The following is a 21807-nucleotide window of genomic DNA, read 5'->3' as shown; positions in this document are numbered from 1 at the left end:
ACACACCTTTACGTCGCGGGTCTGTGCGGTTGCGTGGGGCGTTCCCTCCCCGGTTGCCATCTCGACCTGTCGTGTACTACAGTACCGTAAGACCTATTTCACTTATTATTACGCCTTACTCACAACCTTGAATGGGAAGCTGGAAGAAATCTCTGTTTAGAGATAAGCATTTCCAATGTAATTTTATTTATTACTAGCAGTTGCCCGCGACTTCGTCCGCGTAAAATTTCTGGTTTCTCATGAGATCTGAAATTTTCCCGCTGCAAAAGGTCTCACTTACCTACTCACTCAGTCTCACCTTGAGGCACGGAACCCAGAATACCTAAATGTCGATTTTCATGTCTCTAACTTCAAAAACATAGGACTTTCATACAACCTTTTAACCCCCATTTCACCCCCTGGGGGGGGGGGGGGGGGGGATTTAGTTGGATCCTTTCTTATCGGATACCTACCCCCTAGAAAGAACCTACGTTTCAAATTTCAAGTAAAAATAACAATAGTTAAAACTTTTCCCCCCTATTTTACCACCCTTAAGGGGGGAATTTCCCCTTGAGAAGGGGGGAATTGACTGACACAGATTTTTATTATTTAAAGCTTAAATGTCAATTTTCATGTCTCTAACTTCAAAAACATAGGACTTTCATACAACCTTCGACCCCCTCTTTAACACCCTTAGGGGGGAATTTTTCAAAACCGTTTCTTAGCTGACACCTATGTCCTAGAAAGAACCTACCTTCCAAATTTCAAGTTTGTAGGCTTTATAGTTTCTGAGAATTCGTGATTAGTCAGTGAGTGAGTCTTATTTCGCTTTCATATATTTAGATTACTTTGTAACTACATGTTCGATTCCCGATTGGGGTTTGAAATTTTATAATTTCTAAATTTCTGGTCTGGTGGGAGGCTTCGGCCGTGGCTAGTTACCACCCTACCGGCAAAGCCGCGATGCCGCGTAGAAACCAAAAGGGTATGGGTTTAATAATAACTGCCATACACCTTCCAGGTTAGCCCGCTTCCCTCTTAGACTGCATCATCACTTACCACCAGGTGAGATTGCAGTCAAAGGCTAACTTATATCTAAATAAAATAAAAAAATTATTCGAGTACCGAGTAATTTCGAGTAGATTAGTAAATTATTTAGTCAAGTGATCCATTTTATTTCATTAATATTTTTTGAGCTAAATTGACTGGGCTATCCCGGCTGAGTTTGTTGTGGGCTCTTCTCAGACCTGGGCGCGTTTGGAACCCTCGTAGCTTTAGTTTTAAGTTTGCGTAATAATTATCACCACTATATCTTACAAATCTAACACCATACCAGACCATCAATAAGAGTTATTTATTACCTATTTTGAATAAATCATTTGACTTTGACTTTATCAAAAGATTTTGACTTTGACTGTTCTGGTTTCCAGGTCCATTATCCTCGATCCTGTCCGTGAAGTGGTCGTACAGGACGGTCACCCTCATAGGCGGAAGCTTCGCTGCGTTCGGGATGATATTTAGCAGTTGGGCCTTCTCCGTCAGCTATTTGTATTTTAGGTGAGTTTATTTTAGTGATGTGCCGGATCATTAAAAATGTAGATCCGCGGATACGGATCCGGATACGGATCATTGGCGTCAAGATCCGCGGATACGGATCCGGATACGGATCATTGGCGTCAAGATCCGCGGATACGGATCCGGATACGGATCATTGGCGTCAAGATCCCCGGATACGGATCATTGGCGTCAAGATCCGCGGATACGGATCCGGATACGGATCATTGGCGTCAAGATCCGCGGATACGGATCATTGGCGTCAAGATCCGCGGCTACGGATCCGGATACGGATCATTGGCGTCAAGATCCGCGGATACGGATCCGGATACGGATCATTGGCGTCAAGATCCCCGGATACGGATCCGGATACGGATCATTGGCGTCAAGATCCGCGGATACGGATCCGGATACGGATCATTGGCGTCAAGATCCGCGGATACGGATCCGGATACGGATCATTGGCGTCAAGATCCGCGGATACGGATCCGGATACGGATCATTGGCGTCAAGATCCGCGGATACGGATCCGGATAAGGATCATTGGCGTCAAGATCCGCGGATACGGATCCGGATACGGATCATTGGCGTCAAGATCCGCGGATACGGATCCGGATACGGATCATTGGCGTTGGCGTCAAGATCCGCGGATACGGATCCGGATACGGATCATTGGCGTCAAGATCCGCGGATACGGATCCGGATACGGATCATTGGCGTCAAGATCCGCGGATACGGATCCGGATACGGATCATTGGCGTCAAGATCCGCGGCTACGGATCCGGATACGGATCATTGGCGTCAAGATCCGCGGATACGGATCCGGATACGGATCATTGGCGTCAAGATCCGCGGATACGGATCCGGATACGGATCATTGGCGTCAAGATCCGCGGATACGGATCCGGATACGGATCATTGGCGTCAAGATCCGCGGATACGGATCCGGATACGGATCATTGGCGTTGGCGTCAAGATCCGCGGATACGGATCCGGATACGGATCATTGGCGTCAAGATCCGCGGATACGGATCCGGATACGGATCATTGGCGTCAAGATCCGCGGATACGGATCCGGATACGGATCATTGGCGTTGGCGTCAAGATCCGCGGATACGGATCCGGATACGGATCATTGGCGTCAAGATCCGCGGATACGGATCCGGATACGGATCATTGGCGTCAAGATCCGCGGATACGGATCCGGATACGGATCATTGGCGTCAAGATCCGCGGATACGGATCCGGATACGGATCATTGGCGTCAAGATCCGCGGATACGGATCCGGATACGGATCATTGGCGTCAAGATCCGCGGATACGGATCCGGATCTTAACTTTCTTAGGTACTAAATTGGTGTCGGTGCTCGTGTATTTGACGCCACTTGACGCTTTGCGTGACAAGACAAATGTTTCGACTTGCATTGCGCGGGCCTTTCTTTTGTTTTGTTTATAATTCAGTGCGACATTGAGTAGCAATAAAGTTTGTGTTTGTTTGTTGTGGAATTATTTAATATTATTTTTAACCGACTTCTAAAAAGGAGGTGGTTTTCGATTCGGCCCGTTTTTTTTTATTGCTACCTAATCACCTAAAATAGAATTTAATCTATGTTCCTATTAAAAATTAATAGGGTAAAAGATCCGTTAAAGATCCGCCAACAAAGAAACGGATACGGATTATTTTTCCCCGCGGATATCCGCGGATACGGATACGGATATCCGGAACATCACTAGTTTATTTCGAACTGGTGGTTTTAAGACTAAATTTTAGTGCACGTTACAAATTTAAACTAGCGACTGGCAGCTAAAGTCACGAGGTTTGACAGCTCTAAATTAAATTTAAAACTGTCAAACTGTATCTGTCCTTTTCTAAATGCATTAGTAAGAAGAGGATGCGAATACTCTAAAATTTAGGTGTGCTCAAAAATTTTTTTTTTCTTTTTTTTCAAGTTTTGGTGCCATGGTCGGCACGGGAGCGGGTCTGGCGTTTCCGCCCACAGTCTACATAGTGACGTCATACTTCGTACGTCTACGCGGATTGGCCAACGGGATCTGCATGTCGGGATCTGCGTTCGGCAGTATCATACTGCCGCCCGTGCTGAGATATCTGTTGGAAGAGTTTGGCTATAAGTGAGTATGTCTGTTTGTTTGTATGTCACTTTAACTATTAATAGTTTGTTTACTTTTCAAAAATTACTTATAAACTAACATGTACTAACTTAAGGTGACGCAGGACGCTCGACCGAAATTGGCAGCGCACGTGGGTAACGTGTTTGCTTTTCACTTGACATTGTATGAGAAAGTTGAGAGGCACTATGATTTTCACTGAAATCAAGCGCGCGAAAAGGGTTTAGGAAAAGTATTTTTGAGAAAAAACTACTGAATTTATGTTTGCAAAGTAAAGTTATTTCAACTAATGAATAAGTAAACTATGTCTAATGATAAATTGTTTTAGAATTTTCATATCCCTAATCTTATTTATTTACGCCCAAAGTTGTCATTAATTTAGTCTTAAAATAGGAATTTTTTGAGCTGTGTAACTTTTAAATAATTTTTTTTTAATGTTTTATATATCAACTAGCTCATGCTTGCGACTTCGTCCGCGTGGACTTCACAAATTTCAAACCCCTATTTCAAACCTTTAGGGGTTGAATTTTCAAAAATCCTTTCTTAGCGGTTGCCTACGTCATAATAGCTATCTGTATGCCAAATTTCAGCCCGATCCGTCCAGTAGTTTGAGCTGTGCGTTGATAGATCAGTCAGTCAGTCAGTCAGTCACCTTTTCCTTTTATATATTTAGATAAAGAATATACATACATGCAGTGGCGTGCACAGGATTTCAAGCCAGGGTATGCATTTAGGTATGAACTTATTTTGCGGCAGGTTTTAATGTAAAATAAGCATTGGATTTTTTTCAAAGAGGGTCAGCAGTGCGTTTATGCCTCTATGAGCTGCACACCACTGCATACATGCATAGTTGTATAATAACAGAGTTGTATTTTGTCGACAGTGGCGCCGTGCTGATCCTGGGCGGCGTAATGCTCAATGTTTGGGCTGCGGCGTTGCTCTTCCAACCCGTCGAAGTGCATATGATCAAGAAGTATAAAGAAGTTGAGGAGGACGAAGACGGGCCTCAGGTGAGTTGAGTCTCCCTCATGGCTGAGGGTTTCTTGGGGTGTTCAATCGATTCACTCACCTCAATCAATTCCACCCTGACCACCTGGGCACGGTAATGTTAAAAGCAGTATTCCAACTTCATACAAACGGGCGAAACGCGAGCTATACCTACGCGCCTCGATCTCGCGGTGCGCTCGCGGTGCAGCCAGTCGCGACTGTGAAATGAAATGAATGAAATCATGAAATTTGGCAGGTAGGTAGATCTTATATTATAGCTGACATTTGAGGAAAAATCTAATAATCGTGAAAAAATTAAATTGTGGTCATGAACTAATAATTAGTATTTTCAACTTTCGAAGTGAGTGACTATACCAAGTGTCCTGTACATTCTAAAACAGATTTTTATGCATCATATAGTTTTTGTATTATCGTGCAAAAGAAAAAATACGACTGTAGTACGGAACCCTCATTGCGCGAGCCTGACTCGCACTTGGCCGGTTTTTCTAATAACCGCGCGATTTTTTCACTAAAAATAAGTTCGAGTACATATTTAATATGACAAGTACATATTTAATATGACAAGTACATATTTAATATGACAAGTACATATTAAACCGGGAGCCGCAGCAGAAACAGCTGAAAACGGCAAGCGGCGCAAGTATGCCTCTCTTATAGAGAGTTACATTTTTGTGCCGTTTGCCGTGGAGACCCTAGGGCCATGGAGTCTTAGTGCTAAAAATTTTTTACGAGACATTTCACCGCGATTAATAGCCTCAACTGGTGACAGAAGGGCTGGCTCATTTTTTGCGCAACGGATCAGCCTGGCTGTCCAGCGCGGAAATGCAGCCAGTATTCTTGGCACCATTCCACGCGGTCATGATTTATATAGTAATTAGATAAGGCTAGCTTTAAGTTTTATTGTATTAAAAAAAATCTTTTAGTGTCAAAAAAAAAAAAAAGTACATATTTAATATGACAAGTACATATTTAAACACAAAGTAAGCAAATGTAATTAAAATCCCGGAGGCGGGCAGCCCTATCGCATGTTTACGTACCGCACTGTTGTAGGTATTTATTTCAAAGATACGGCCGAGTTACAATACTGTATAGATAACATTACCGTGACCTGGGTTTCTGGAGCACTTCGACCACCCGTTGTGCCTTTTTTCCACGCACATGCAAACTGTGGAACCAACTCAGAGCCTCAATAGCTCAACGGGTAAAGGAGTGGACTGAAAACCGAAAGGTCGACGGTTCAAACCCCGCCCGTTGCACTATTGTCGTACCTACTCCTAGCACAAGCTTGACGCTTAGTTGGAGAGGAAAGGGGAATATTAGTCATTTAACATGGCTAATATTCTTTTAAAAAAATTAAAAAAAACTTCCTTCGACGGTCTTCCCTTTAGATTACAACATGGGGTTATTCAAGGACCGGACCAACAAATTCCTGAAAGACCGACAACGAATCGGCGGTTCCTCTGGTGCTGCAAATGTTCATGGGCGGCGGTAATCACTTAACATCAGGTGACCCGCCTGCTCGTTTGCTCGCTATCGCTATTAAAAATGTAAAATGGGTGGGCCTCCAAATCTTTCCGTTTACAACTCAAGTAAGATTGCAATTTCGACTTGTGGGTAACAAAAACCCGTTAAGTAATAATAGAGAAGAATTTTATAAGTTATGGAGGCAACAAAAAACCAAATTTGGACCTCCAAAATCGGGCACCCATGTATTTACCGACTTGAGTCAACGACGCTTAACCAGCGCAATCAATTGATATGCGCTGTCAATACTAGGTCGTCCTTCGAAGTACAGTAATGCCGAAAGTAATGTACATATTAATACATGTCGTTGAGACCGACAAAACGTCATATTGGTATGAGTGACAGAGAAAACGCTCTAGACGGCCGAAATGTTATTTGTAAAGGCCGACGTACATTACTACTGTATCGAGATGAAAATGTGAGAAGGATAGATTTAATCACTTAGTGACCAAGAAAGAGATGGCGATAAAGCAATGTTGGCCGCGATGCGAGCAACAAAAAATATTAAAAAACTAAGTTAAAAATACAAAAATCAATTTAATAATGTTTTGGAAATTGTAATTATCTACACTGAAAAAACTACGGGAAAATTAATTTTATCGTTTCTGATTAAAACTTTAAATCCAGAAATTTGGGGGCAGTTTTCGAATTTTTTTCCATCCAGGAAATTATATCCAATTGTGTTTCTATTTCATGACGAATTTATATAAACCCGAAAAGCACATATTGAAATATAAATGTTACAATATATTGTATTTGTTGTAATTGTCTATCCCTTTTTTAATCATAAAGCATAAATAAAATAAATGACTTTTATAGTTTTCAAATAAAAAGGCTTCTAAAAGTCTCAAAAATGGGTCTTGTTCTTGTTTTATTTTTAAATGACTAATAATCCGTGTGGGGTAGAGTTACGGGTTCGGAATTAATATATATATATTTTTAATTTTTTTTAAACTAAGTTTAATAGAATCTTTTGACTATTTGAATTAAACTCTTTATTTGTTATTTATTTTATGTGGGGTAAAGTTACGGGTTCGGTTTTTTAAAAATTAAATTTAATAAAATCTATTGACTATTCGAATTAAGCTGTTTATTTGTTATTTATTTTGTGTGGGGTAAAGTTACGGGTTCGGGAATAATTCACGAGTGTTCACAATTTTTTTTTTTACTAAAAAAGTTTTTATTCGCTTGTTTTTTTAATGTAGTTTTGGGAAGTGTGTGTTTTTTTGAAAATGAACTGAGTCCTCATCCCGGCACTACTCATTGGTGAGTTATATGTCATCAAGTAAGCCCTTTACATTACATATATACTATGTCTTACTATATTCTATTATAAATATATATATTTTTGGCTTTTTCATTGCTGAAGCAAAACTTTTAACTTATTTTTACAAAATCATAAATGTTTCGTAAAAAAATGACGTTAAAAATATTGTTTAGCAAAAATTCAATATTATAATAAGATATAAAATACACTCGCTTAGAACTAACATTTTAGATATTAATATATTGCTCGCTAATTAACATTCACTTTGCTTCACTTTTCACTTCACTTTCACCTTAACCGTTCACTTTTCACAGCAATAATCACTTTCTTTTTACTTAAGTACCCATAAAAAAACTTGATTCATTTTCAAAATGGCGCACTTATAATGTGAATAAATCGTAGTAGGTACTTTAATTTTTTTTGCGACGAAAGTGATTATGCGTTTATTGTTGTTTTTTTTTCTTTTGAATAATAATTGTTAGATTAATAATAGTTGTTATTAATTAATAATTTAAAAATGATTTTAGATGCTTTTTAAATTACTTTTTTTTACATTATTAACTTGGTGGAAGGTGTTATAATGGTGTCGGTTTTTGAAATAGTTTTATATGTATTCTAAAATACAGTGGAAACTCGATTAACCGGACTAATTGTTGTCGTTAGGGATTCGGATAATCGAAAATCCGGATAATCGAATGTATGAAGAAAAGCGGGTTTTGTGCATATTATGTAGTTCACAATAACAGTATTTTCAATTTTCAAAGTAAGATAACTATACCAAGTGGGATATCATATGAAAGGGCTTTGCCTGTACATTCTAAAACAGATTTTTATGCATAATAGTTTTTGATTTATCGTACAAAATGGCGGAAAAATTACCCGAGTATGGAACCCTCGGTACGCGAGTCTGACTCGCACTTGGCCGAACAATTTTCGGTTGGTAGTCCGGATAATCGCGAATCCGGATAATCGAGTTTCTACTGTAATAAGAATATAATTAGGATATTTATAGCCAAGCTGTAATCAGTTTTTTTTTCTTATTACCAGGCTGGGCTCATTTGGTCATGTGACTCGAGAAATATACCTAGGACGGTGCGTCCCTTTAACGGCTCTTGGACAAATATATTATAAAAAGAAAAGCTGACTGACTGACTGACTGATCTATCAATGCACAACCCAAACTTTCGGACGGATCGGGCTGAAATTTAGCATGCAGATAGCTGCTGTGTAGACATCCGCTAAGAAAGGATTTCAGAAAATTCAACCCCTAATGGGGTAAAATAGGGGTTTGAAATTTGTGTAGTCCTCACGGATGAAATCGCGAGCATAAGTTAGTCTCTTAAGAGAGAGAGAGAGAGAGATAACAGATAAAAGTTAACGGGGTAGAAAAGGAGGCGTTGATTAAGTTTTAGGCCTGCAGCGATGTTATAGTTTATAGTTACTTAGCAACATTGTTTTTTTATTTCTTTTTTTAACAAAATAACAACGTTGTCAAGTAACTTATCGAAAGATTACAGATAAATTAATTGTTTATTCTAGGCGCTTAATGCAAGTATCTGTAGTTACAGGATAAATATAAAATTTCTTTTTCAGGACGACATTCTCTTCGAGGAAGAAGAACCGATCGACACATACGATATGACGGTATCCGACAAGCAAAACGGCTTACCCGACGGTTTGAGCAAGGAAAACTCGATCAAAAACCTATCCCAAGCTCAGATACATAGCAGCCAAAGTTGCATGAACTCCTCACAGAACTTACGCTATAATGTATCTAAAAGAAAACTTTCATATTCCCGACCGATAACTAAAAATACTTTAAGTTCTGGATCAATTACCACAGATGGCGTACCAGATGGTAAAAAATTAGGTTCTCAAGAAGGATTTGGACGTAAACTGAGTGTTACAAAAAGGAATATGTCCACTTCAAGTTTCGCTTATGTATCTACACCGTTTCACGGTTCAACGTTATCAGCGTTTGAAAAACCTAACGAATTCGCCTCACAGTTCTCTCTAAAATCCATAACCGATAGCGTTGCGGACGTCGCATATTGTTGCTTTTGTTGCAAGCGTAAAAAAAGCGCTGAAAAAAATAAGTTTTTCGATATATCTCTTTTCAGCGATCCTACTTATTTGGTTATTTTAATATCGTCCAGCACTGTTGCTATATCTTGCACAAATTTTATTATATTACTACCCTCGCATGCGAAAAACATTGGTTTCGACAAGTCGCGAGGGGCGTTGTTGCTCAGTACAGTTTCGTCTCTCGACTTGGTCGGACGTATCGGCGGTTCCGCGTTAAGCGATTTAAACTTCATGCCTAAATCATTTTATTTTGTAGGCGGCTTATTGTTTTCAGGAATAAGCTTGGTTGTAATACCCTTTTTGAAATCTTATGAAGCCATTAGTGTTGCTTGTGCATGTTTTGGGTTAGCGTCTGGAATTAATAATGGGGTCACGACTTTAGTTATGGCAGAAATTTTGGGGATAGACAGATTGATGTCGACTTATGGTATTAGTTTGTTTATCAATGGTTTGCTGCAGCTGATTGGACCGCCTCTATGTGGTCTATGGTTCGAAAACGACAAGAACTACGTCCATATGTTTGTGACTTTTGGATTTATTTTCATAGGCGGTGCGTCTCTGTGGTTGTTCATGCCGATGATTAATAGGCACAAGAAGAAGAAATTGGAGAATGCAATGGTGGTTAACAAGGCATAATGTACAAAAAGTGGACGTCCACTGCTGGATATAGGTTTCTTGTAGGGAGTTCGGAATTTTGTTTGTATCTTGCGACTTTGATGTTGCCATTCACTTGTGGGGGGAGGGGGTTCCAATATACAGTACGCGCCAGAAAATAATGTACAACGAAAGAGATATCGGTTTTGTAGAGCATTGTTCTTGACACTGACAAAACGTCACATAGGTATGAGTGACAGAAACAATGCTCTACACAACCCAAATTTCATTCTAAAGGTTGATATACATTAATTTCTTTCGCGTACTGTAACTTGCTTTAACGGTAAAACATCGTGAGGAAACTTGCATGCCTGAGAGTTCTCCATAATGTTCTCAAAGGTGTGTGAAGTCTGTCAAGCTGTATTGGCCGTAGTAAATGTGAGAAGGGTTTAGGGCCTGACATGCTATCAGGTCAGTCGCACAAACTAAATAGGTACAATTATAAGTCCCGCAAATTGCTATTGCGCCGGAACCATGTCTCATTAACATCGAAATGACGTCGTTTTGACGTCAGCCGAAATAAAAATATACCATCAGCTTAAAACTTCAGTCTAGTGATGACGTCAATAAAATGGCGGCCACGCGCATTAGCAATTTGCGGGACTTATATTAGATTATTTAAATGAATAGCTGTGAAAAACCAAAATTGAATAGAACAATTAAATATCGATACTAAATAATGCATATCAATAGATTTAAAACTTTTCCGTCTGAGTTTGGCAACTTGACAATTTTTTTATATAAATATACTTAATCTAGGTATTAAAATCCGAATTATTTTTTGTTTTTGATATAACTATTAAATGTGTTAAGGTTTTTATCGAAAAGTTAACTTATTTACTACCAATTTTAATGTTATTTACTCCCTATATTTTTTAATATTACTTTTTAGTATATAGTACGGCTTCCATTTTATATTTCTTGTTATCGTATTTTTACGTCTCGATTTTGATAAAATTACTTGAGACGGACACAGGCTACATTCTTAAATATAAATTTGGAATATAATTAATGAATTAAAATGCTAAGGAAAGCTGAAATTTTATACAGAGGTTCCCTCCATAATGAACAAAAAAAATGACAAGGAATGAATTCTCTCGGGATAGGGAATAAAAAGGATTTATATTTTCGCCGAGTGAAGCCACGAGCGGTCGCTTGTCTAGTAATAATTTGACTGTGTAATATATTTTGTGTCCAAAAAAATCCATTCCAATTTCATTCCTGTGTCAAAGTAAATTATTACTATATTTCTCGTTGATTACAATTTTTTAAGAAAATGTAAAAGAAAAAATTGAATAAACTCAAAAATAATATCTTATTTACTACAAAACTCCAAAGATATTTGTTATTATTCAACTCCAGATAGGTTTAAAAGACTCCAGACACTTTTTATTGAAGAAAAAGGGGGAAATTACCATTAATAAAAAGTGAAGACAAATTCGTACGCTTGCGGAAAGTAACATATCTATTGTGTAATATTAAACTAAAGCACAAAAATCGTGATATATAACTCGTAACTTTTACATCTCACTTATTATCATTATTGTATTAACATTGTTTTACAGTAATTATCTAAATATATAAAAGGAAGAGGTGACTGACTGACTGACTGACTGATCTATCAACCCACAGCTCAAACTACTGCACGAATCGGGCTGAAATTTGGCATGCAGATAGTTATTATGACGTAGGCATCCGCTAAGAAAACATTTTTGAAAATTCAACCCCTAAGGGGGTGAAATAGGGGTTTGAAATTTGTGTAGTCCACGCGGACGAAGTCGCGAGCATAAGCTAGTTAGCTTATATTTTTCATATAATTTTATAGATTTGTTGTAGTTACCATTTTTAAAGCTCAACACACAGTACGCAGCAGAAAATATTGTACATCGACCTTTAGAAAGAGATAGCGGTTTCGTAGAGCGTTTTCTCTGTCGTTGAGACTGACAAAACCTCACATAGGTATGAGTGACAGAGACAACGCTCTACAAAGCCGAAATCTCATTCTAAATGTCGATGTACAATATTTCTTGCCGGCTACTGTAACATAAATATGAACATAAATAAATATTGTTTCGTAACTTTACATCTCACTTTTTTAATATGAGTTTCTACGAATTTGATAATTATTGTAATATATTTCAAATGTTATATTGATTATGTGGGTAATGCTTTGGGTACCGTACCTTTTTTTTTTTTTTTTTATTCAGATACAAGTTAGCCCTTGACTGCAATCTCACCTGGTGGTAAGTGATGATGCAGTCTAAGATGATAGGCGGGCTAACCTGGAAGGGGTATGGCAGTTTTTATTAAACCCATACCCCTTTGGTTTCTACACGGCATCGTACCGGAACGCTAAATCGTTTGGCGGCACGGCTTTGCCGGTAAGGTGGTAACTAGCCACGGCCGAAGCCTCCCACCAGACAAACCTAAAGGAAAACAGGAACCCTTAGAAAAATAGGATCACTTCGTTGTCTGTCTGTCTGTCTGTCTGTCAAGGGAAAACCTATAGACCTAGAATCATGAAATTTGGCAGGTTGGTTCCTCTTATAGCACAAGTAAAGGAAAAAACCGAAAACCGTGAATTTGTGACAAAAAAAAAAAACAAAAAAAAATGTGATCCCGAACATAATTAGTTTACTAAATCACATATAGATGGCGCTGTTCGTTGTTAACTTGCAATGTTAAAAATGGTTAAAATATCTTGTACGATGGTAAGGAACCCTTCGTGTAAGATCAAGATCAGATACGTTTTTCAAATTATTATCGTAAAGTTTTACTAAACCTTTTTTAATGAAGTTGTTATGTAATTGAAATTAGTGGCATAGTATGAAAAGCTATTTTGTGTAAATAAATATACTTAACTATTTTTATTATAATTCGTTTGTTTTATTTCGAACCCTAAACGCTGTGATAGCCTAGTGGTTAGGACTTCCACCTCCTAATCGGAGGTCGGGGGTTCGATCCCGGGCACGCACCTCTAACTTTTCAGAGTTATGTGCGTTTTATGTAATAAAACATTATTACAACGGTATATAACGGTGAAGGAAAACATTGTGAGGAAACCTGCATGCCTGATACTCCGTAATGTTCTTAAAGGTGTGTCAAGTCTACCAATCCGCACTTGGCCAGCGTGGTAGACTATGACCAAAATCCTTCACACTCCAGACCCGTGCTTTGCAGTGAGCCGGCTATGGGTTGATCATGATGATCATCGAGCCAATGAGCTCTTTTGACATTGGTTGGTTCTGCATTGCTGCTTCATCCGCGTGGAATTATGTTTTTAAAAATCCCGTGGGAACTCTTTGATTTTCCGGGATAAAAAGTAGCCTATGTCACTCTCCAGGTCTTTATCTATACCCATGCAAAAAATCACGTCGATCCGTTGCACCGTTGCGACGTGATTGAAGGACAAACCAACAAACAAACGCACTTGCATTTATGATAAGCGTACTGATAATTTGTCGTAGAAAACCTTCTAAATATATAAAAGGAAAAGGTGACTGACTGACTGACTGACTGATCTATCAATGCACAGCTCAAACTACTGGACGGATCGGGCTGAGATTTGGCATGCAGATAGCTATTATCATCCGCTAAGAGAGAACTTTTGAAAATTCAATCCCTAGAGGGTTAAAAGTAAAACTGATTTGTAATTTGTAAGTCGTAGGCATAGGCTAGTGTATACTATAATATTATAAATGCGAAAGTGTGTTTGTTTGTTTGTCGTTCCTTCACGCCCTAACTAAGCAACCAGTCGACTTGATTTTTGTTGACAAGTTCATGAGATACAGACAGACGGACGGATGGATAGACAGCGGAGGTTTAGTAAGGGACTCCCGTTAGTACCCTTCCAATATGGAACCCTGAAAATAACCTGCATTAAAATTTTTAAAAAAGTGTTATTTCTCTTCCGCTTTCTTTAATTTTTAGGGTTCCGTACCTCAAAAGGAAAAACGGAACCCTTATAGGATCACTTTGTTGTCTGTCTGTCAAGAAACCTACAGGGTACTTCCCGTTGACCTAGAATCATGAAATTTGGCAGGTAGTCAAAGTCATAATAGGCAAATGTCATCTTATAGTTGACATTTGGGGAAAAATCTGAAAACCGTGAATTTAGGGTTAGATCAAAGGGTAGGTTAGGGTCAAGCTTGTGCTAGGAGTAGGTACGACAATAGTGCAACGGGCGGGGTTTGTACCGTCGACCTTTCGGTTTTCAGTCCACTCCTCTACCCGTTGAGCTATTGAGGCTCTAAATCTAATTTTGTACAATAAAGACGAATATGGTACCCTGAAAATGAACTGCATGAAAATTTTAAAAAAAGTGTCATTTCTCGTAATCTATTTTTTTTATTACAAAACGTTATTTTCAGTTGGAACCCTTCGCCGAAGAGGACCCCAATTACTTGGAGGACACCCACCCAAAACTCATCCTCACCCCAGAAGACACTTGCCGCGATAAATACCAAAACGGATCCCCACCCATGTTCAAACAGCACTCCAACGCCACGCTAGACGAAAAACACTCCCCCAAAAACGATTTCGTCCGATCCGCTAGCGCTGTACACGTGTCACATACCGATAATAGCCGTTCCAGGAAAATATCGTCGACAAGTTCCAAACATGGCCTCCAACACATATCGAGCAAAATCTCCAACCATTTACCTAGCAACCTATCGTTATTGGAATCGGTACCAGAAGGAAAACCTAGTAGAGTCAATTCCCAAGAGGCGTTCAGTAAAAAGTTAATAGTACCGAAAACTCCGAAGCGTAGCCCGTCAACTTCAAGTTTCCAATACATGTCCACACCTTTTCATGGTTCAACTCTGTCAGCATTCGAGAAACCTAGTGAATTCGCGTCACAATTCAGTCTAAAATCAGTTACAGATAGTTTAGCACCTATTAGCTATTGTTGCGGTTGCAAAAAAAGACCTAGAGATGATGATACCAAAAAAGAACCGAGTAAATATTTCGATATACAACTGTTGAAAGATCCGATATACTTAGTTATATTGATATCGAATTGTACTTGTGCCATATCGTATACAAATTTTATTATATTAGTTCCGTTGTACGCCAAAGAATGCGGTTTCGATAAGACGCTGGGCGCGTATTTGTTATCGATAATATCAGCGTTGGATTTAGTCGGTAGGATCGGTGGCTCGGCGCTATCCGATATCGTTAGTACTCCGAAACGGTATTTTTTTATTACCGGTTTGTTATTCTCCGGTATAAGTTTGGCTATGATACCGTTAGTGTCATCATATGCGGCGATAAGCGGTTTTTGTTGCGTATTCGGTCTTGCTTCTGGTATAAATGTGGGTGTTACAGCGTTGGTCATGGCGGAAATGTTAGGTACGGAACGGTTAATGTCGTCATACGGTATTAGTTTGTTCGTTAACGGTATGTTGCAACTGATCGGGCCGCCGATATGTGGCCTGTGGTACGAATATGCTAAAACGTATAAGCCTCTGTTGGTCACTCTCGGTATAATACTGGTATTCGGTGCGTCACTGTGGCTATTTGTACCTATTATACATAGGCGTAGGAGAAAAGCTGAAGAGTTGAAGAATAATATGGATAAACCATAAGTTACCATTACCAATATTTTATAAAGCCTAGGCTTGTGGTAGGGTGGTGGTAGGTTTTAGGAACTCGGATTGAAATATCTGGCAAAAATCTGAAGGTGCCGAAAAATAATACCACAATATGTTGAGGAGTTGGCTTACAAAACAGCGTAATTGCACGAAATAAAATTTAACAGGAAAAGCAAAAAACTTTAGAATAGAATAGGATATATTTTTATTCGAGTAAACTTTTACAAGTGCTTTCGAATCGTCAGAAATATTTTCCACTGGGTTGCAATGCCGTTCGAGAAGAACCAGCAAAAAACTCAGTTTTCATCATCATCAGCCTGTGGACATCCACTGCTGGACATAGGCCTTCCCTAAAGAGCGCCACCACTCAGTTTTGGATTCAATTAATACAGTTTTAGGCCGTTTGCATACAAATCAGTACAGATCTGTATTCAATGAGCAAAAAATGACCGGATTAATGAAAAAAAAAGTATTTCGATCAGAAGTGCAACCACCTCGTTTTGCTCGCCAGCTCCGCACATTCGCGCCTTTTTAAATTAAAAAAAAACTGGAACCGAATCATCATCATCATCATCATCGAATGGAAACAGTGTGAGATCGATTGAATTTTACAAATTCTCGCAATACATTTATACTATTCAGTATTAATATGCACCATTTTCTTTTTAATTTCTCGAATAATTATCGAATATAATATCATAAAAATAAGTGTACAAAAAGTACGATAAAAATGTATAGTGTTTGTTTTTTATTATCTTGTACACATTTAATTAGTAATTAGAAGAAAAACTGATCTTTAATAAATCTAAAACCTCATTTAACAGATTATAATATTAAAAAACACACGACCTGGTAGAATGATTAATTTGGATTTATTAATCGAATATTTCTATTTCGCGCGCAAATTTTTATTATTATTAAGCCTATATTTATTTCCTTATTTTACATAATTTTTGCTTATTTCTAAACTTAACTATTAAACATTACAATTTTGTTTCTTAACCTAAAGTTAAGTTAACATAAACCAGAAGTTGGAGGCGCGCGCAAATTATTCATAGACAATCTTTTTTTCTAAGTTTATATCTTCTAATATTCTATATTAAAATATCTTTTACATTTACCATTAGATTAATAATTACTTGTGTATTATTCGCAATACCTATAGTAAATTTTTAGTCTTATATGTTCTTATTTTTAATATATTTAATTATAATTTTATATTTGCAAAAAAATAGGATTAATGCATGAGTGTATAATAAAGGCACTTCTAATACCTATATTGGAACCTCTCGCTCTCACTCTGAAGTCGAAGTGGGATAGCGATAGGTATTTGCTTTAAATAAGTAGTATCTTGAAATTGCTAATGCGCGTGGCCGCCATTTTAGTGACGTCAGCACGAAACTGAAGTTTCGAACTGATGCTATATTTTTACTTAAATAAGACATGGTTCCAGCGCAATAGCAATTTGCGGGACTTATATCTGTTATAGATTCATGAATTAAGTAATACAATGTAACTTTGACATTCTGCGATAAAATTAGTATTGATTTAAGAATTAAAAATTCAAAAGGGTTCAAGAAAAAGCTGAGAATTTATTTTGTTTTTCATTGAATGTCAAAGTTTGTTTCTTAATTTAAAAACAAAAAGTAGTGTTAAAAAACAACAAAATATTATCTATCATGGTTATTATTGTCGGTATTTTTGCTTAGTTACTTCCAATAAAAAAATCACGTCCCACTGTCTCATGAAATACGCTTTTGAAGTCAATTCGACGAACAAAATAGTATACTTACTATATATATACTAAGAAATCATGCCTTAATAATATTAATTAATTATATCATATTTATTATAGAATTTTAGTGTATATATTTGAAATATCAATGTAGGTATAATATAATTATTAGGTACATACAAGTATGTGCAAAAAAGCCTTTAAAAGCTCTGCACATTGTGACAAGGCTATCTTGACGCGTGGCGAAAATCGGAACTAACGTTGCCGTCAAGTGTCCCCTTTGTTCTTGTTTGAATTGTTCTCCAACAGCGCCCCCCTGTCAATGTCATCCAAGTGACAAAAAGCCTTGTCTTACTGATCAACTGTCATGTCCAAAGTACGATTTTAGTTATATCTATGATTTTATGCATTGGGTACAGTGCGAAAAGGTTCTCTTGGCACTTGAATGACATTGACAGGGGGGCGCTGTTGGAGAACAAAGGCTTAGAATATTCAAACAAGAACAAAGGGGACACTTGTCGACAACGTTACTTCCGATTTTCGCCGCGCGCCAAGATAGCCTTGTCGCACTGTATATGGTAGTTTTTGGACAAATAACAACGTCGCTAAGTAACTAACTTATCGACAGATTGAAGATTGATTAATTTTTAGCTCTTTGGTTTATCAAAATTTATTTAATTTGCGGGGTCATTATTATATTTTACGCACACTTTATTAACTCGAAATAGTTTTGAATTAAAAACATAATATGTTGAAATGTGGCAGTCGCAACTATTAGTTGCTATAAAAACAGTTTGTAATAAAAAAAAAACTGCATTTACAATTTATTTACATTTAAATGAATGTACATCTACACAATAGTAGTCCAAAGTGATGGACATCTATCTTTAGAAGGAGATAGCAGATTTGTAGAGCACTGTCTCGGTCGTTGGGACGGACAAAACGTCATATGGGTATGAGTGACAGAGACAACGCTCTACATAGATGAAATGTCATTCTAAAGGATTTATATTCGTTTTGGTAGCTCATTATTATTATTAGGTCCAGTGTACTTATTATGAAAATTAAAAATGGATGTTAATGTACCTACAGTTCTTGCAATTCACGAAGGCGGGTGAACTTTACTTGTGGTTACGTCGTATACATGGACATTGCGTAAGTGTGCGTGCATGTCGCACCAATCAGTCGCGAGCAAGCGCTCGCAAACGCACACATTTAGTGACTTTTTTACGTATACCGATACGACTTAAACACAAGCATGAGTCAATGGCCTTCGTGAAATGCAAGAACTATATCTTTTTAAGGGGTGTTATTTTATTAGTTATTCTAATTATTTTTTAAGATAATATTAAGGTTTGGAGTTTGGGCATCTGAATGACAAATATTGACATTATACAGGCTCAATACGGCTAGAACCCTGAGCCGTAAAGCCAGTTTACAAACAAACACATGACCCTCCTTTGGGCTTCGCCACAGTCGGGTAAAAAAAGAAGTGAACTCAATTTCAAACGTAGTGATTATAATCTCTTTGTCAATTTCTATAAAAACAGTGCCAAGTGAATACTTTTACCAAGTGTGTGAACTGTTAAAATCAGTTTAAAAAATTCTTCTTCTTTCTTCTAAAAATTCTTTAATTTAGCTACTATCTTTCTTTATTTTAGCTAATATCTTTAATTTTATAAGCGCTTTTATAATTCCAGTGTTTTAGTGGTAACCAAGAATTTAATATGAGCCAAAATTTGCTAACCAATAAACAGTTTGATAAATCTTTGCTAATAAAATAACACTACATATTTTTTTTAACTATTTTTTGTAGTTAATTTTTATTTGATACGGGTTGTGTACAACTTTTTAAACTGCTTATAGTGTATTTCTCTATATATAAAAATGAATCATTAAATGTGTTGCTGATCGCAAATCTCGAGAACAGCTGAACCGATTTCGCTAATTATTTTTCATAATATTCCTTGAAGTACGAGGACGGTTCTTACGGAGAGAAAATTTTTAAAAAATTTGAATCGACACGAAGTTCGCCTGGGCAGCTAGTTCAATATAAGAATAGGAAAGCCGATGACCTCTATCTGTCAACTGTCACTTGAAAATTACGGTTTACACGAAAAATACTTTATTTAGTTGATGATCTTATTTTTGTACATTAAGTTTTTCTATTGAAAATATATTAAATTAAAAGATTTGACAATATGGCTGAAACTCTTTCCTATTCTTAATTTGGATTATGAAGTGTAGAGAACAGGAGCACGATCTTCCTAAAAAAGGGTGGCGCTACTGTAGCAAAAGAGCAAATAATTAAAAGAGTGGTAAAAGAGAAATAAACTTCGTAACTACGTAAATAACTACATAAATTGTTGAGCCGCCCTTCTTAACAGATAGTGTTCTTAATCTCTACAATCCATAATTTGGATGCATATACACATAACTGGGTTGTCGTGGGTACCAACTTAATCCGACGTGACGATCGGCATTGATCGGATGACTCCGAACGCCTTACAAACCGAAACGTGGCAAAACTGTAAGCTTTGGGTCTATATCTATCGAAGTTCAGAAAGTCAATAAATATCGCAATAAAAATACCGTGTTATCGGTCTCGATGTTTATCAAAACGATAATGTTCATAACGTTAAAACTGTTAGTGTTTAGTAACGTTATCAGCGTATCGTTATTATCGTTATAAGATGGTAGTGTTACGCATTTATACTTCAATATATTTTAACCTCTAATTTGGTTATTACTGTACGGGATCAGGAAATATCGCAATATTTAATGACCCTCTGAACTTTGCCATTATTAATTAATGTACAACATTATTGCTTACAATGTATAAATGTTTCGTATTACAGGTTTTTGTAATAATAACTACAATTATTATGTAAATTAAAGCATTTTATATCATTTTTGTGTTATTTATTTTACCCGTTTTGGCCATGTACCCTAACGGCTATTACGCACTGCACCGTCATCCGAGTTCCATCCGTCATCCGTCATCCGTGAGAATACCAGCGATTATCTACGACATATGTCATAACTCATAATAAGCTAAAGCTTCCATATAAAACAAAAACCGGCCAAGTGCGAGTCACACTCGCGCAACGTGGGTTCCGTGCTACAGTCGTATTTTTTCAACATTTTATTCAAAAACTATATTGCATAAAAATCTGTTTTAGAATGTACAGGTGAAGACCTTTCATATGATACCCCACTTGATATAGTTATCTTACTTTGAAAATACTAATTTTTAGTTCATGACCACAATTTTTTTTGTGTGATCTAACCACAAATTCACGGTTTTCAGATTTTCCCCGAATGTCGTGTGCGTAATCCCAGCAAAATATTGACGTATTCCTGGCAAAACGCATTTTTTTTCGAATATCTACTTATTGGTTGGACGCACAAATTTAAAACTTTCACGCACAATTACACGACGTTACGCACTAAAAATCTATCCAACTCAAATCCTGAAATTCAACATTATTTTGCTGGGATTACGCACACCCGAATGTCTGCTATAAGATCTACCTACCTGCCAAATGTCATGATTGTCAACGGGAAGTACCCTGTAGGTTTCTTGACAGACAGACAATAAAGTGATCCTATAAGGGTTCCGGATCCGATAAGGGTATCGGATGAGTGCGTAACCGCCGTTAGACTGCGTTTCCACTGACGTGAAGCTGGGCGAAGTAGAGTGGAGCGGATTAGCCAATCACAGTGTTCGAAATCTCCAATCTGCATCAGTGGAAACTGTGTAACTTGATGACCTCCCTGGCGCAGTGGTAAGTGCTGTGGTCTTATTAGTAGGAGGTCCCGAGTACGATTCCTGGCAGGGGTTTTGAAATTTTATAATTTCTAAATTTCTGGTCTGGTCTGGTGGGAGGCTTCGGCTGTAGCTAGTTACCATCCTACCGACCGAGCCGCCAAGCGATTTAGCGTTCCAGTACGATGCCAAAGAGGTATGGGTTTAACAAATACTGTCATACCCGTTCCTGGTTAGCCCGCATCCATCTTAGATTGCATTATCACTTACCACCGGATGAGATTGCAGTCAAGGGCTAACTTGTGTATGACTAAAAAAAACATTCGGGACGACATGAAAAGAAAAACACAAAAACCACTTCATAACATTTTAATTAAAAGTAAAAATGGATCACAAAGTTCGAGATATGTTTACATTAATAATATAATAATATCATTATTAAACTAGTGTAATAATGTAGAAGTTATTGTATATTAGTGTAAAAGTAATCACAAAAGTTTACAACTAGTTA

The 21807-nt window shown here is 37.6% G+C and overlaps 1 protein-coding gene across 3 annotated transcripts in view; it reads left to right on the top strand.

The window, feature by feature from the left end:
- Window positions 1-20437, top strand: part of hrm (solute carrier family 16 member hermes) — a 43252-nt gene extending 22815 nt beyond the window's left edge. For 2 of the 3 annotated variants that reach the window (XM_069508388.1, XM_069508390.1), the window contains 4 exons: window positions 1410-1536; window positions 3484-3663; window positions 4544-4670; window positions 14569-20437. In XM_069508388.1, coding sequence (XP_069364489.1) covers window positions 1410-1536; window positions 3484-3663; window positions 4544-4670; window positions 14569-15786 — 1652 coding nt within the window. In that variant the 3' untranslated portion in view covers window positions 15787-20437. Of the gene's footprint in view, window positions 1-1409; window positions 1537-3483; window positions 3664-4543; window positions 4671-9052; window positions 10897-14568 lie in introns of those variants that run through there. The other variant, XM_069508389.1, reaches the window with a different exon arrangement.
- The last annotated feature ends 1370 nt before the right edge of the window (window positions 20438-21807 follow it).

This window comes from Maniola hyperantus, chromosome 28 (assembly GCF_902806685.2).
Source record: "Maniola hyperantus chromosome 28, iAphHyp1.2, whole genome shotgun sequence".
Lineage (NCBI taxonomy): Eukaryota > Metazoa > Arthropoda > Insecta > Lepidoptera > Nymphalidae > Maniola > Maniola hyperantus.
The sequence above is the reverse complement of the archived record's forward strand: the minus strand, read 5'-3'. Positions and strand labels throughout refer to the sequence as shown.